Source organism: Lupinus angustifolius, chromosome LG06 (assembly GCF_001865875.1).
Source record: "Lupinus angustifolius cultivar Tanjil chromosome LG06, LupAngTanjil_v1.0, whole genome shotgun sequence".
NCBI classification, from domain to species: Eukaryota; Viridiplantae; Streptophyta; class Magnoliopsida; order Fabales; family Fabaceae; genus Lupinus; species Lupinus angustifolius.
In genome coordinates, this window is record NC_032014.1 from 10,298,339 (window position 1) to 10,315,615 (window position 17,277).

General features: G+C 33.0%; 3 protein-coding genes across 4 annotated transcripts; 2 read left to right on the forward strand and 1 right to left on the reverse strand.

The window, feature by feature from the left end:
* On the reverse strand, positions 3,946-5,115 carry LOC109350438. Its single transcript, XM_019591675.1, has one exon. The coding sequence runs from the start codon at positions 5,113-5,115 to the stop codon at positions 3,946-3,948; it is 1,170 nt and encodes a 389-aa protein (XP_019447220.1).
* LOC109350902 lies at positions 6,723-8,818 on the forward strand. Of its 2 annotated transcripts, none has more exons than XM_019592213.1 (3): positions 6,723-7,474; positions 8,261-8,333; positions 8,443-8,818. In XM_019592213.1, the coding sequence occupies exons 1-2, from the start codon at positions 6,851-6,853 to the stop codon at positions 8,330-8,332; spliced, it is 696 nt and encodes a 231-aa protein (XP_019447758.1). In that variant the 5' UTR covers positions 6,723-6,850; the 3' UTR covers position 8,333; positions 8,443-8,818. The 2 variants fall into 2 exon arrangements, with proteins under 2 accessions (XP_019447758.1, XP_019447759.1); XM_019592214.1 differs by having other exon boundaries at positions 6,724-7,474; positions 8,427-8,818.
* On the forward strand, positions 13,539-16,053 carry LOC109349758 (protein HESO1-like). The gene is made up of 2 exons (XM_019590703.1): positions 13,539-13,597; positions 13,724-16,053. Exon 2 carries the CDS (start codon positions 13,726-13,728, stop codon positions 15,673-15,675), a length of 1,950 nt encoding a protein of 649 aa, XP_019446248.1. The 5' UTR covers positions 13,539-13,597; positions 13,724-13,725; the 3' UTR covers positions 15,676-16,053.

The window sequence follows — 17,277 nt, forward strand, 5'->3', positions numbered from 1 at the left end:
CCTTAGAGTCGGTAATTTCCAAAAATCAAAGCGCATGCGAAGCGGCCACTTCCACGTTGCAACATCTAGTTGCACGCTTGCACCTTGCAAAATCCAGTTGTCTGCATTCCCTTGTACGAACAAAAATGTTCCAAGATTTAGGATATTGTTTGAGTTTTGAGACAATCTATGTTCCCTCTGTGTCACAAAGTTTAAATTATTAGAATATAAAAATACTTATAAAGTCATGTCTCTATCTGAAAAACGTATTTCTCGTCTCATCTTGTATGATATTTTGAGGTGAAGCACTGGACAAACATCCGATTTTATAATATTTTATGGAGTTATATAATATAACTCTAAACATGAAAAATAAAAATAAAAAATATTTTATGTTGACTAAATCACGACATAACTGAATCTGATAAGTTTGTTTTTATATTACCTAAATTACTTTTTAATTCGACATTTTACAATAAAAACTCTTTCCAAACTTGAGGACTCTTGGTTTCTTCAATATGCCATATTAATAATTTGATTTCTCAAAAGAATTGTTATGGCGGTAGAGGTTGATTTCATTTGTTTAAATATTGGTTCTTTTACGTGGACGGATTGTTATTCAAATGAATGTGAATTAATGTGATTGAGTATTTGTCTTTCTGCAATTGGAACAACAATACGTTTTGACGAGAATTCAAGTGATACCAAATCATTTATGACTAATATGTGCTGGAGTTTTTAGAAACCAATTCAGTTTGGTTTCTATACTTGCTTCTAGCCAAGCGTGAATCAGAAAAGAAGAAGAAGTTAATTGAAGATGAAAACGTGTTCTTAGAAAGGGAAGAAGAAAAAACTAGAAAGAAGAGTGTTTCATATTAACTACACATCAAATTTACATCATTCTATTTATAGTAGTTCATAACAACTTAGTTTGTTATGACTTTCTATTTGTAGTAAGTTGCCAACTAACTAAACTAACTATTACACAAAGCAATGAATTACACTCTTTAATACAAAAATCAACACTCCTCCTTAATTCATGCTTTCTATACTAACTATACCCAAGAGTGTTCTTTGTCTCTCAAAGTCTATCTTCTTTAAAGGCTTAGTTAGCAAATCTGCCAATTGTTCCTTGGATTGACAGAATTCTAGCTTCAATGTGTTCTTCTCTACTTGGTCTCTCAAGAAGTGAAACTTGGTCTCTATGTGCTTGCTTCTACCATGAGCCACTGGATTCTTTGCTAGATTTATTGCTGATTTGTTATCAACAAACAACCACATAGGTTCATCATCCTTCTGCATTCCCAATTCAATGAGCAATGCCTTCAACCACACTGCTTGTTGACCACCAAAACAGGCAGCAACATACTCTGCCTCGCACGAAGAAAAGGCCACTATTTTCTGCTTTTTTGAACACCAACTTATTGATGCTTCACCAAGCTTGAATAGGTAACCACTTGTGCTCTTCCTATCATCTTTATCACCACACCAATCTGCATTAGTGTAGCCATGGATGATACTCCTTCCACTGCTCTGTCCTGTGTCTCTTGATGCAGGGAACAGAATGCCCAGATTCATACTCCCTTTAAGATACCTTAGTATCCTTTTCACTGCTACTAGGTGAGTATGTCTTGGATTTTCCATGTACCTGCTTACTAGACCCACTGCATAGGCAAGATCAGGTCTTGTATTACACACATATCGAAGAGATCCTATCATTTGCCTGAAGAAGGTTGAGTCTACTGCATTATCTTCTGAGTTCTCAGTGCTAGAATTGCATAGTGAGTGTCCAGTTTCAATTGGAGTTGAAGCTGAGTTGCATTCTAGCATTTTGAACCTACCAAGTATATCAGAAATATACTTCCTTTGATGCATTAGGATACCAGCTGCAGTTCTAAGAAATTCAATCCCAAGGAAGTATGAAAGGCTTCCCAAATCAGTCATCTCAAACTCATGTTTCAGCTTTTCTTTAAACCATTCAATCTCTTCAATGTTGTTGCCTGTTATTGGCAAGTCATCCACATAAAGGCATGTGATGGTAGAGGCTTTTGTAGTGACTTCTCTTGTATAAATGTCATGCTCATTAATGCATCTCTGGAATCCTAGTTTCAGTAAGAACCCATCTATTCTTTTGTTCCAAGCCCTGAGTGCTTGTTTCAATCCATACAAAACCTTGTGCAATTTGTAGACTTTGTGTTCTTGATCTGGAATTACAAAGCCAGGGGGTTGTACTATGTAGACTTCCTTGTCTATTGGACCATTTAGGAAGATAGATTTCACATCCATTTGACAAATTTCTTGAGCTTGCTATTACTATAACAAGTCTTATGGTTTCTAGTCTGGCCACTGGTGCAAAGACTTCTTCAAAATTCAAGCCTTGTTTCTGTAGGAACCCTTTAGCAACAAGTCTAGCCTTGTGCTTAGAAATTGATCCATTAGGTTTCAGCTTCACCTTATACACCCATTTGACTAAGATAGCTTTCTTGTTTCTTGGCAAATCTGTTAGTTCTCATGTAGCATTCTTTTCTATTGAGTTGATCTCCTCCTTCATTGCTTCTATCCAGCACTGCTATTTCATTGCTTGATCAAAAGACATAGGCTCCATTTCAGCTAGTAGGGCCATATGCACAAAATCTCCTTCTTGAGTGATTGCTGAGTCCTCAAGAAGTTCATAATCCCTGAGTCTTGATGGCAATTGTCTTGTTCTCTGTGGTCTTTCATTCAAAACAGCTTGATCCTCATTACTTATCTGAGTTTCTTATTCTGTTTGTGTGTTATCCAACATCATTCTTACTAAATTGTTGGGTGTTTCAGTTGTTTCATTCCAATTCCAAGCTTCTCCTTCAATGAATTTTAAGTCTCTGTTGTATGAGGTTGTGTTGGTGTTTGGATTGTATACCTTGTAGGCCCCTATAGAATGATAGCCTACAAAAATCAGCCTTTCTCCTCTATCATCAAGCTTTCTTCTACTGTTTTCTGGTATGTGTTTGAAGCATATGGATCCAAACACTTTGAGATGTTTTACATTAGGCTTGTGTCCAGTCCAAGCTTCTTCAGGAGTTTTGTTCACCAACCTCTTTGTAGGACATCTGTTTAGAAGATATGTTGCTGTTGATATTGCTTCTGCCCAAAACTTCTTTGGAAGTGCCTTGGTTCTTAGCATGCTTCTTGCCATGTTCAACACAGTTCTATTTACCCTTTCTACTGCTCCATTGTGTTGAGGAGTATATGATGCAGTGATCTCATGAGTTATGCCTTCTTTCTCACAGAAATTTTTGAACTCATGAGAAACATACTCCCCTCCACCATCACTTCTAATCAACTTCAGGTTCTTGCCACTTTGTTTTTCTGCTTCTGCTTTGAAACTTCCGAATTTGCCAAACACATCAGATTTCTTCTCTATTGCATAAGTCCATAGTTTTCTTGTGAAGTCATCCTTGAAGGTCACAAAGTACTTGTTTCCTCCAATAGAATTTTCTTCTAATGGACCACACACATCAGTGTATACAACTTCAAGTGGTTGAGTGGTCTTGGTTGGAATTTGTGAGCAGAATGTATTTCTAGTTTGCTTGCTTGCAAGGCAGTCATCACACACATCATTTGAAGCTTTGAGATTTGGTAACCCATGCACAACTTCATTATGACTTAAGTGTTTAAGGCTCTTGAAGTTGAGATGCCCAAATCTTTGATGCCAAATCCATTTCTCATAACTGACTCTAAGCATTTCTAATTTCCAAGCTGAATACCAATCTTGAAGGTCCTGTTTTGTGCTAGAGGGGCCTTCAAGACTAACACTCCCTTCTTGTTGAATACTTTGAGCATCTTCTCTTCTAACCTCATCTTGTATCATTTCTCAAGCAATTGTCCAAGACTTAAAAGGTTGCTCTTCATTCTTGGCACATATATGACACTTGATATGTATGAGGTTGAGCCATCATTCTTCTTGATCATCACTTTGCCAATTCCTTATGCTTTGATTATGCTATCATCAGCAAACTTTATTCTGGTTTCCACTGATTTGTCTAATGTCACAAACCGATCCTTGTTCCCTGTCATGTGGTTGGAGCAACCTGAATCAAGATACCAACTTCTTGAACTCTGATTTGTCACCATTAGCAGGGCATCATTAGATTTATTTGCTTCTTGAAAAGAGTCAATTCTCCTAGCCATCAGTAACCCCTCCTCTTCTGATTCCTCATCTTTTGCTAGTCTTGCTTCTTCTTCTTTGGTTTGAGTGACCCTTTTCTCTTTGCATTCTGAAGCATAATGTCCCCAATTTCTACAGTTGAAGCACTGAATCTTGCTTTTGTCTTTCTTGTTCATTCTACACAACTGATTGTTCCATTTCTTGGCTCTACTGACTTCACAATTGTTGCTCTGATTCTTCTGTTGTGAATTCGATCCAGGCTTGACATAGTCAGTCTCAATTCTCCTACCACCTTGCCATCTTGCCTTGTCTCTTCTGAATTTATCAGTCTGTCCAGGGCCACCATTCTTCTTGAACTGAGCACTCAAGGCATGATCTGATTGTCTATAATTCTGCCTCTCCATAAATCTCTGCTCATGCACCTCCAAGGATCCTTGCAATTCATCAACTGATAGATTGTCAAGATCATTTGCTTCTTCTATTACTGCCACCACATGATCAAACCTTGGATGGAGAGTTCTGAGGATCTTCTCCACTACATGTTGTTCAATTTGTGTTTCTCCACACCCCTTCATTTGGTTTATCAGGCTCCTTAATCTGTTGAGGTACTCAGCTATGGATTCTTGCTCATCCATTTGCATCAACTCATATTGTCTTTTGAGTGTCAGCAATATCACCTTCTTGATCTTCTTTCGACCAGAATAGTTCTTCTCCAATATCTCCCATGCTTCCTTTGAACTAGATGCTGCAGAAATCTTTTCAAAGTTAGCCCTATCCACACATCGGTGAATCAAGAAGATTGCCTTGCAATCTCTCTTGTTTGCTTCCCTATACTCCACTGAATTTTCATCTACAATTGGCATTCCACCTTTCACCACATCAAGACACTCTTGAAATCCGAAGATGGCCTTCATTTGAATGCTCCAATGTTCATAATTCTTCCCATCTAGGATTGGAAGATTCATTGCAAAACCATTCGAATTTGCCATTCTTCTATACCTCTGATTTTCCCTTCTGTTTTGCAGCTTTGATTCTCGATCCGTGAGCTTCACTTCTTGAAGCCTCTTGCACCCAATCTTAGCACTACCACAAATCCCGATCCTATAGCTCTTGATACCACTGTTGGAGTTTTTAGAAACCAATTCAGTTTGGTTTCTATACTTGCTTCTAGCCAAGCGTGAATCAGAAAAGAAGAAGAAGAAGTTAATTGAAGATGAAAACGTGTTCTTAGAAAGGGAAGAAAAAAAATTAGAAAGAAGAGTGTTTCATATTAACTACACATCAAATTTACATCATTCTATTTATAGTAGTTCATAACAACTTAGTTTGTTATGACTTTCTATTTGTAGTAAGTTGTCAACTAACTAAACTAACTATTACACAAAGCAATGAATTACACTCTTTAATACAAAAAACAACATTATATCCATATACATTATTGATCAAACAATTGAGTAACAAACTTGAAAGTTTGAACCATTAAAAGTATATTTTTGATTTCCTATTTATTTGAGAAATTGCTTTAAATTCTTGTTGTATTCATTTTGAACTTGGGATATAAACAATATGATGTTATTGAAAATTAATTTTAGCTGAAGTTAAAGTTATTTAGAGAATTCTTTTATAAGGAAAAGATGATTGTTTTTTATTTTGAAGTTTTTAAAATAAATATACTGTTTTCTAATGCAATAATCACATATTGTTAATTATTCATGTATTATTGCACATGTGACATGTAGAAAGATGTTTCTTTAATACTTGTGTTATACCCTGTTCTTGAAGAGACTGGGTGGATTAACATTGATAGCATTTAAGAATAATATCTTCAAAAATTAAATATCAGAATTTGGTGGATTGTGCTTCAAAAAAGTCAGAAAGATAATACTTTTCAAATAAAAGAAGTACGACATAAATTCTAATTGATGTAATGAAAATAAAACATTTTAAAATTTCAAATAATTTTGATACTAATATAATAAGAACAATCTAACTATATAAGTATATAGAATCTCAATTTTTAATTTTGATAAATTTACCTCCTTTTAAAAAATTTAAAGAAACTAATTATTTATCTGTTTGTGGTGGTTCAAGTATTTTTGTCTGTCATCATATATAATGCAAAGGTGTTTGCTGATGTTCCAATTAGGTAAAGTGAAAATAAGTTGGGACCAAATTCAATGCGACGTTGGTCTTGTAATATAAAATCTTATTTGATTTTTAAGATTGAGAATTTAATTATCAAGAATGATATTTGTTAGAAGAAATATATATAAGCCTTGCTGCTACAAAAAGAAAAGTCTGGACCAAATTGTTTGAAGAAAACTTAAGCTATCAAATAACCTAACTCAAAAGTCTCCAACCGATCGGTAAGACCACTTTTGTTCTGCACCTTGTTGCCCACCATTTTCTAGACAGAAAGGGAACACCGATCACTATGTCTTTTATCCTCCCTGTGTTTTTTATTTAGAACGTGATATATTCTCTTATAAATCTTTCTTCCATAAAAAAAGTGAATAAGAAGATACAGTAGTAGAATCTTTTCCTCAATATTTTTCAATACCCTTGCAAATTTAAATTCACCAATAAGTCCCTCACACACAGATATACAACAATATTATTTTCAGCAAGACAAAATCACACCTTATTAAAAAAACAACAAATAAAATCATCAGAGCTCAGTGTCTCCCAGTGTACGAGGAATAACATAAACTCATCATCATCATCATGGCTATGTTGTCAAAAAGATCGAACCCACTTCACAATTTCTCCATGCCACGTTTGAAATGGGGCAATCAAAGAGTTCTCAACTGCATCAATATCTCAACTCATCAACCTTCATCGCTGCATCACCGTTCGAAGAACCAAACCGAAAATCCATTTAACAATTCGAAAAAGCGTAAACCTTTATTATCCAACGACATCGACGACAACCTTAACAACATCAATGCCGTTCGCGAGAAACTCATGATCGATCTCCGGGTTGCCGCTAACAATCTCAAAGTTTCCATCTTTGATGAAAGCGTCACCGCCGATGACTCCGCCGCCGTGAATCCCATGCCGTGGAATTTGAGGACCAGAAGAGCTGCGTGTAAGGCATCGAACCGTGAAGAACAGAGGAATCTTAATTTTCCGGTGAATGTAATTGAAGCCGTGGTGTCAAAGGAGAAGAAGAATAAGAAGAATGTAGAGAGGGTGGAAAAGAATCAGAAGATGGTGATCAATGGAAGAAGGGAGTTTTGTGTTTCAATAACAAAGGAGGAGATTGAACAAGATTACTGGGCTTTGGTTGGGACCAAACCTCCCAGAAGGCCCAAGAAGAGGCCCAAAGTTGTGCAGAGGCAATTGGATGTAAGTTCATAACATCATCAAATCAAATCCAATGTCTTCTTTTGTTTATGTTCATTTTGTAGTTCTATGTGACTTGCACATGATTGATGATAAGCTTAGGAAAGGAAATGCCAAAGACATGGTTATAAGTTAAGGAGGAGAATCCAAAAGACTAGTCAATTAGGGGGAGAGTTTATTACTTAAGTACCACTATGTTATTAAATCTGAGAATTTTAATATTATCGCTCCTTTTAAGATTGATATTTACAATGACTTTCACTCCATTAATATTGCATGATGGGAACTCTTACTTTTATGATGGTTTCACTTAACTGTTGATATTCAATAATATACATTATTCTTTATACTTTAATACATTATATAAGTAGTCTTTTAGATACGGCAATTCTCAATAAAAAAAATACTAATTATTGGGATTTAAAATGCTATTTTTTAAAAGAGAAGTATTAGCCTATTAGGTGTAATCCCTAAAGATTCTGGAAGGTGAAGGTAATTTTCCTTGCGATTCTTTTAAATTTTATTTTTGCTTTAAACTTTGTGCTTCTTTTCAGCGATGCTACTAAGTGCTCTTTTTAATGCTATTCCACTCGCTACTATTAGTGAACTTGAGGCACGACTTGCTAAATAGAGAGTGGACTCCTCCTATATAAATTTACTTAGTAACATTGAGAAAAGTGTGTTGTGTTCATGACATTTTTGTTGACTTTGTAAAAAAAATGATTTCTTTTTTATTTTAACTTCAAAGTTCAAACTATATGTTTCTGGCTTGGCTTAATTTTTTTGCAGACACTTTTCCCTGGATTGTGGCTCACTGAAGTCAATGCTGACTCTTACAAAGTCTCTGATGACCCTAAATGAGGTTAGTTTAATCATTTTTATGAGTGACTAAATTTATGTGTTGCAATTTGCATGCATCTCTGAATTTTAGTTGAATTAGTGACTAAATTTTGAGACTGGTGCTGCTGCAGGGTCTGGAAATGATGGCAATGTTGCAAACTTCTTATATTTCAAACTGTGACATAAATAATGGTAATTACTAAATCATCCATGTAAATCAAAGGTTCAATTGAGTAAGGTAATGACATCATGGAATTCTGCATTCGGTTATCTGAAATGTTAGTTCCATAGATTTTATAGTATTATTATTTTCTTTTTTGAATGTTCTGTGAACATTGTCAGAACTTTGCTGTACTGGATGTAGCTGTTTTTAGCTTCACATAAATGGGCTTTTAGTAGATTTTGTTGTTCCATAAATTTGGAGGCATCAAAATCTGTCAAAGAACATAGTTTTTACTCTCTATGGCAAGAACCGTGATTAATATGTCAGCAATCAACTTGAGTTTATTCTTGGTACGCTATCTCATGAAGCTAAGAAAGTATTCTTTTTTTAACATAGGAAAGTATCTCTCCAATTATGCTAAAATGGGGTAAGAGTCTTAGAAAAGAAAGCTTCTTGATAAATCAAGAAGTGTACAAAAGAAAGCTTAAAAAAAGAGAATGAGAAACAAATATTGATAATATTCTCATTGAATGATTGAATTCTCATTACAAAATTGAATTAATTGAATTGATTGAATAAGAAGTGAGTCAATATGGCTTATTTATACAAGAGAAAAGAATAAAAGAAAGCTTATAAAGCAAGTAACTAACATAAACCTAACTTGCTAATTTTTAACTTTCTAACCAACTATCATTTTCTAAAATAACTTATCATATATCTTTAATATCCCTTTCAGCTGGTGAGTGAAAATTTTCACTCTTCAGCTAGGAATTGATTTGAAGTAATAACAACGCTTAACCACAATAGCAGAAGCTATATCATCAAACACTTAACCATCTATATCAGAAGCTATATATTTGCTTAAACACTACGGATAGAAGCTACCCATCCAATGCTTAATCATCCATGACAGAAGTTATATCTGAGCTTAACCATCATGGACAGAAGCGAACTAACCATTGATGATGAAAAAGAACGAATCAGAATCTTGATCCTAATGATATGCTTATATGATAAATAAGAAAGATGGGTAAATGATGAAGAATAAGAAAATGATATAATCTTATATAGGATAAATTGGTCATGATACTCCATTTTGAAGAATTTGAAGATATCAAAAAGCTAGCTTCTGTACTTGAAAAGAATTCTTGACCAAAAACAATATCCTTTGATCTGAATTTTGAAGGTCGATGAAGAAGGTGATAATGAAGAATTTAGGGTCATATGTGGAAAAAAACATTGGATGCTGAAGAACAACGTTGGAGCAATCAAAGAAATCAAGATAATCTTGCCACATGCAACATTGTAACCTATTGGAAACAAGATAACACTAATGAAGGTCATTGAGATGAAAAAGAAAGCACCAACATGTTCTTGATTGTTGAAGTTTTCCATGAAATCCTTTATGGAACCATAAGCGGAAATTATCAAAAGATAATTATGCTCTGATACCATGTTAAAATGGTAGGAGTCATGCTTGAAATCTTTTTGATGAAACAAGAAAGATGAAAAAAGATAATGTTGTTCATTGAATATTGAATAGATGGTAAAACAAAATTACATTGAATCGCTTATATAAAGGATAGAAAAACTAACTATCATAACCAAACTAACTAACCAACTAACAAAAGTTTAACTATTTTATCAATCATTCAATGAGAATATTATCAATCTTTGTTTCTCATTCTTCTTTCTTTATGTTTCTTTAAGCTTTCTTTTATACATTTCTTGATTCATCAAGAAGCTTTTTTTTCTATGACTCTTACCACATTTTAACATGGTATCAAAGCGTAATTAATTATCAATCTTTTGTTAGCTTCTGTGTTTATGCTTCTATGAAGAACTTTCATCTGAGCTTACTATAAGGAGCAAGAATGGAGAGTGTCTACCAGAGTTACAACAGTCTCATCACCATTTTCTTTGATCATCTAGAGTCCCTGGTTGAGGCACCTGATGATTGTGCCATTAAGCGTTCTTCCATTTCAAGATTCCCAAGAAAATTCATGCCAACAACTTTGTATGGACATTTGTGTTGTTTACTAATCAAAGAGGCATGTTCATTTCATTTCTTACAAAGTAATAAGAGATCAGTGCATATCTTCTTCTCAAAAGTTTCTACTATCTTCTTGTTTTCAATTCTGGAACAAGTAACAACACTCAGAAGCAAAGAAAAGTGAGAAAAATTTCATTCAATTATGTTTACCGGTAATATTGGTATATGCATATTATCAAACAATATGCAAGTTCCCATTTGAGATCTTTGAGAGTTCTTGAGATTCTCGGACGTTTCACATCTTTTTCTTATTATTCTTCATCAACTACCCCCAATTATTTCTTGTTTATAGTACTCTATTTTCTTTACCCTCTCTCATTAAACACACAACATGTTTAAAATGTGTACTTTTTCTTCTTTGAAGCAGCATATTGGGATCAAGACTAAGGTCCATTTTATTTTCTCTCTTTCATCCATTATGATTAGTTTGGTTGGTTAAGCTTCTGTCAAAATATATTGTTATGTTTTGGATGCAGTTGCTTCTGCCTATGGTGGTCAAGCGTCAGTGTTGCTTCACATTCAGAGTTCAAGACAGAGAGATGAAGATTCACTCACCAACAATATGAGATATTATAATATATCATTGTGTTCAACACAATTATTTCAAGCTTGGAATGCTTAATACATTCCAGCTTGCGGGGAATGTTAAAATAGATAAATTTTTGTTAGTTGGTTAATTAGTTTGGTTAGGATAGTTAATTTTTCTATCTTTTATGTAAGCGGTTCAATGTAATTTTATTTTACCATCTATTAAATATTCAATGGACAATATTATTTTTCATCTTTCTTGTTTCATCAAAATGATTTCAAACATTACTCATACTATTTTAACAAATATAAAGAAATGGGCATATCTAGATTTTCATTGCATAGACCAGTGACTTAATGTTGACAACTATACACATCAGACATTTATAAAAAACAGAAAGATTGAAAGGGTACCTATATTTGAGAGAAAGTAACTATATTTGGGAGAAAATACAAGGCTACAACTCAATTGGGTATACCACCTTTTTTACACAAGTACCTATGTTTTTCAAGAGGAGCCCATCATGTAATTCAAACATCTGATCTTAGTGACACATAAATATCTGTCTCCATCATGTAATTGGGTATGCCCTCCTAGTAGGTTTTAAAGTATATTATGCAATAACACATTTGAACATATCAATATCTCATCTAATATTAACAATTATCTTTTATATATATATATATATAGTATTATTAATATTGTACTAGTTATCATAATGATCAGAATACTTGTAGTAATACAATAGTTTAATCAGTAGATTACTAATTAAAATACATAATTTATTAAATTATATATAATAATAATATAATATTTGCAATACATAACTAAATTATTGAAATGATTTCATGTGGTACAAATAAGGATTGAGTTCAAGTTTAAATCCTTATTATGTCATTTTGAAAATTTTACTTTTTTCATTCATAAATTTTGTTTTGACTAATTTTGATTGGTATTTTTTAGTATGTTGATTTAAGTATATATCTAATATGATTATAATACTATATTAATATAGTGACTGATTTACTGGTTGAACCGGATAAACACATTATTGTTGTAATAACTATCAATATATTATAATATAAAAATATAATATAATTAAATAGATGACTTATTAAACTTGATATGCTTTTCAATGTCATTATTCATAATGATATTAAATAGTAAAAGATCACTCAAACATGAAAATAATCTAAACCCTATGTTAGGTTTTATAGGGCGTAAGCATCTGAGGAACCATTCATAAAACCATACTATCATTAATTATTACACAATAATAAACCATTCACACTGATACACAAATTTTCAACATATTATAATAGGTGTAGTAAAATTATCTATAATCTATAATTCATCCAATTTAAGAAAACTAATTTTATTTACTAAAGTTAATAAAATTAAATGAGTATAATTTAATGAATAATTTTAACAATAAATAAATTCAAATACGTTAACTATATCCAACTTATATCTATGGATAACTCATTTTGTTATATATGTAATAATACATCTAAAAACAAATATTCACAAAAGTTGCCATTTAATTTTATTTACTCTCAATTATGACTTTCTTATATGTGATTATCATTCTCACTTTCAATTTGATTTTTATTAAATTAACTTTTTTCTTGGACAATCTCCTCATTCTCAAATTCTTTTTATTAAATTCTCATTTTGATTGAATTATATTCTCTAATAGTATAATGTCACATGCTGGTAAAATGGTGTAGAAAAAGTGAATTTTTAAAAAGTTAAAAAAATCATTTTTAAAAAAGTTCAAAAAAACCAATTATTTAGAAAACTGGTTTTACAAAATAATTAAAAAGTTCCTATTTAAAAAATGACATTTTAAAAGTTTTTTAAAGAAATCCTTTATTGCAATATTGATTCTTTTTCTTCAAAATTGTCCACTTCAGAAAAATAATAAATGAATTTCATCCAATCCATTCGATTGAAATGAACTAAAATTTATTTATTAATTTATACATGAATTGAATAAGAGAAAAAAATACATAAACATTAACACAAATGAATTATTATTGCATAATTTATCTTTCATATTTATTGACTCTTCAATTAAAATAATATAAATAAATTATTTTATAGTTATTAAATAAATATTTACATTGATAAAATATAAATATATATATATTACGCTCATTGAATAATTTAAAAAATTATATATATACATATATGATTGAATGACACCATCACGTGTTTGATGACACCATTTATAAGATCATATTAATGTGAACACAAATATAATAAATAGATAGAAAAATATACATATTAATAGTGAAAGAATATTTTATATTGTCATTACATTTTCATGATCCATTTTTTATTACACTCATAATAATAGATATATATAAAGAAGTGCGTAAAGGCTACGCTAGCAGCAACCTAATATGGGCCTAGACTTGTGTATGAATTGAACCCCACATTGAATATAATATAAATAACACTTCACCCTTCACTCTCTTAACAAAAGTCAAAAACCCTCTTCCTTCACACTGCCACCTCACCCCTTCGTCATCACCGGTAACGTCTTTCAAATTTTGCTTCTTCTTTTTCTTTCTTCTTTTTCTCCTTTTCGAATTCAGACAAAGAAAATAAAAATAAAAATAAAAACAAAAACTAACAACATTCTTGCGTTTCTTGTTTCAGTTATGGACCTTAATAGTTCTGAATTTGCAGTTATGGATGATACAAAGGAAAATTTGTCACCCTTTCCCTCAAAACCTTTATCAATTGATGCTGAACTTTGGGAAACTGCTGAAGAAAGGGTACAAGAAATATTGAATGTAATTCAACCAAATGTAGTTTCCGAATCGATTCGAAAAGAGATTATTGATTATGTTCAATGGCTGATCAGAAGTTATATTGGAGCAGAGGTTCTTCCATTTGGGTCAGTCCCTTTAAAAACCTATCTCCCTGATGGAGACATTGATTTTACAGTTCTTAGTCATGAGAATTCAGATCAGGATTTGGCACAATCAGTGTGCAATATACTTCAATCTGAAAAAGTTAAAGATATAAAACATATACATGCACAGGTTCAGATTGTGAAATGTACTGTTAAGAATATAGCTGTTGATATCTCTTTTAATCAAATGTCTGGGCTCTATGCTCTGCGATTTTTCGAGCAGGTTGATGAAATGGTAGGGAGAGATCATCTATTGAAACGTAGTATTATCTTGATTAAAGCTTGGCTTTATTATGAGGGTCGAATGCTCGGATCGCATAATGGACTCTTATCAACATATGCAGTTGAAATTTTGGTATTGTATATTATTAATCGATTTCATAAGTCTTTGTTTGGTCCTCTAGAGGTGCTGTATTTGTTTTTGGATTATTACAGTAAATTTGAGTGGGAGACTAATTATGTTAGTGTTGATGGTCCTAAACCCTTGTCTAGTCTTCCAGAGATTGTTGAGAGGGCTGAATGTGATTGTGATGAGTTGTTGCTCAGTAAAGAATTTCTGAGCAGTTATAGGGATATTGCTTCTAAGACTACGACCCGTGGTTTTCCCCCGAAGTACTTGAACATCATGGATCCGCTAAGGAGTGACAACAATCTAGGACGCAGTGTCAACATAGGCAGTTTGCGTCGAATAAAACTTGCGCTTGGCTATGGTGCGCGAAAGCTTAAGGATATCTTTGAACTTCCGGGAGAAAGAATGGGTGCTGCAATTGAGGTGTTTTTCAAGTCCACTTTGGATAGGAATGGGAAGGGAGAAAGGCCAGATGTTGCAGTTCCGGTTCCTGCATTTGGTATTGGAAAATCTCTAGAGTCTGACCTCAATGGTGATTGTGACAGTTACTTTGGTGACCTACAAAATGTTCAGGCATATCATGTTTATGCCATGCCACTCACTGCACATACCAGTAGTTCTCCATCCTCTCCTTCTCAGGTTGATGTGAAGGCACTGTCGTCGACACAGCAAAATTGGAATATGTTTTATCCAATGAGTACAAATGTATATGTCCCAGGACAGACACCCTATTATCCAAATGTGTTATCAAGAGGAACTGGTACCTACATACCAGACATGAGTCATAATTCCTACCGCGATACGCATTCAAAGGTTACGATTAGACCAAGGAAATCTCCCCCCGCGAATCATAATGTATTGCCAAAATCACCTCGGAAAAAGCAACAAGTGGAGGTTCATTCTGAGACAGAAACAGAAGGTAAGCCAAGATCACCATTTGAGCTTGTAAATGAAGAATTCCCTCTTCTTCCAACCATTCGCAAGACCAGCTCTTCAGAACCCCAAGAGTCTGTTCACTTTACTAAGGAGGCCAATATCGAGCCACCTGAGAAAGAATTCCCCCTTCTTAGAAGAATTCACAAGATCAGCACTCCACAAGGCGAAGAGTCGGTTAATTTAACTGAGCAAGCTAGGAATTCGTCTCCATCCCTACTGAATATTGAATTTGGAACTTTCTGTATGGCACAATCGCTGACAAAACTAAGCTTGACAACAAAGGACAAGTTCGAAGATTCCGGTGTTTCATCATCTGGTGGCACTATGCTAGCTGTCCCAAGGGTGGCAATGGACAGAAAGGAACAGTCGAGTGAGAGTGATAAGGAAGGATGGATTGACAGTATATAACATGCAGATATATCATAGGATTGATGTCCAGGGTAACATTAGATTGAGTTCTGTTGTGTCTGCTTTTCATACATGTAAGTTCAGGAGAAACTATAATTTCTTTATAACATATGTACATTTAGAAGAAACTAGAATTGCTTGCTAGTGATGGTTATAAACTTGTTAGGTGTAAGCCATTGATGTGGATGTTGAACAATTTTGTTCAGCCTTTTGGCTTTCTAGATTTGAAACTGTTTCCTTTTTTACATCAAAGCTTGGCAAAGGAAAAATTGTGAAACTCTCATTTCTTTTCCCCAAAGTAAAGCAAGAGTTATTGTACAAATATTTATTGCTCGGAAACTTTTTTGACAAATTGTATCCCACTTGTTAAAGTTATTATTGTTGTTCACATACGTTCGTGGCTGGATCCTCATATAAAGGTTCAATTTAGAGGTATGAGTCTGTGACACTTATTGAGAGTGACAACTATGTATCCTAAAAGGGATTAGTCTGATGAGTGTATATTATTTGTTATACAAAAAAAAACTGAAAAACTATAGAGAATAAAATATTTCATCATATCAAGACTTAAACTCATTGATTGTTTTACATGTGTCTTGTTTCACTTTTCTCAAGAAGTTTTCATTTTAAAATATATTATAAAAAAAAAAAAAGATATGTGTCAAACAATTAATGAATTTATAGAGATAAGTTATCTCTAGGAGAATATATTTTATTCTCAAAAAACAAATGCCATTTTTCTGTCCGGGCTTCATTGTTATTTTCATATCAACCATGCCAGTACTTTTGCACTTGTCCCATTCAGCCACAATCCATTGTAGCTTCAAATTTACATTTAAAACGATCGATGCGGTTGGAATTAGGGAGGAACTGAAAGAAAAGGGCAAAAAAAAATACAAAATAAAACCTGCTTAAATTAGAACACTTTAGTGTCAGATGATTTCTAAGTCAGGTGAAGAATTTTTAGACCATTTTGGAAGGCATTATCAACTACACTAAGTAATTCTTTCTTAGGTACAAGGCACCATGAATACTTAAATCATTACTTCACATGTTTAAGGTTGTTAGGATCATAACAAAATTGAACCTATCCTTAAATGTCTTTTCATATATATCAAATAATGATTTGTGTATTAAACAGATACCATGATTCTTTGACTAAAAAATTGTGTACTTTATTTGATTCAAGTAGAACTCAATCATTACTTAAGCCTGTACAGAGTTAACTCAGACAACAATTTTTATTTATTTATACATGAAACTGCTACCTTATCATATTTATTTACAAATAGATCCAAAATGTTAGTTGAACAAATGGAGCATTTCTCATGAATAATAAACAAGGGCTAATATTAACAGGCACCACCAATTTAAAGAGGAATCACAAAGAAAACAAAATGAGACAAAGCACTAAAGATGGATTCCCTTTTTTCTGTCCCCTATGATCTTGACCCTTTTATCTGCATGACCATTACATTATTAATCTCTCCTTCTAATCATTCTCTTGGCATAACATAATCAACTGCATTGACTACCATGCTAGTTAACTTTTATTACTTCTCACTTTCTTATCAAATCAGAACAAAAAATGGTAATTAATTC

Coding starts and splice junctions, on each gene's coding strand:
- LOC109350438 (XM_019591675.1), bottom strand. CDS start 5,115: ATGGCAAATTCGAATGGTTTTGCAATGAATCTTCCAATCCTAGATGGG.
- LOC109350902 (XM_019592213.1), top strand. CDS start 6,851: ATGGCTATGTTGTCAAAAAGATCGAACCCACTTCACAATTTCTCCATG. Junction 7,475..8,260: donor TTGTGCAGAGGCAATTGGAT/GTAAGTTCATAA, acceptor ATTTTTTTGCAG/ACACTTTTCCCTGGATTGTG.
- LOC109349758 (XM_019590703.1), top strand. CDS start 13,726: ATGGACCTTAATAGTTCTGAATTTGCAGTTATGGATGATACAAAGGAA.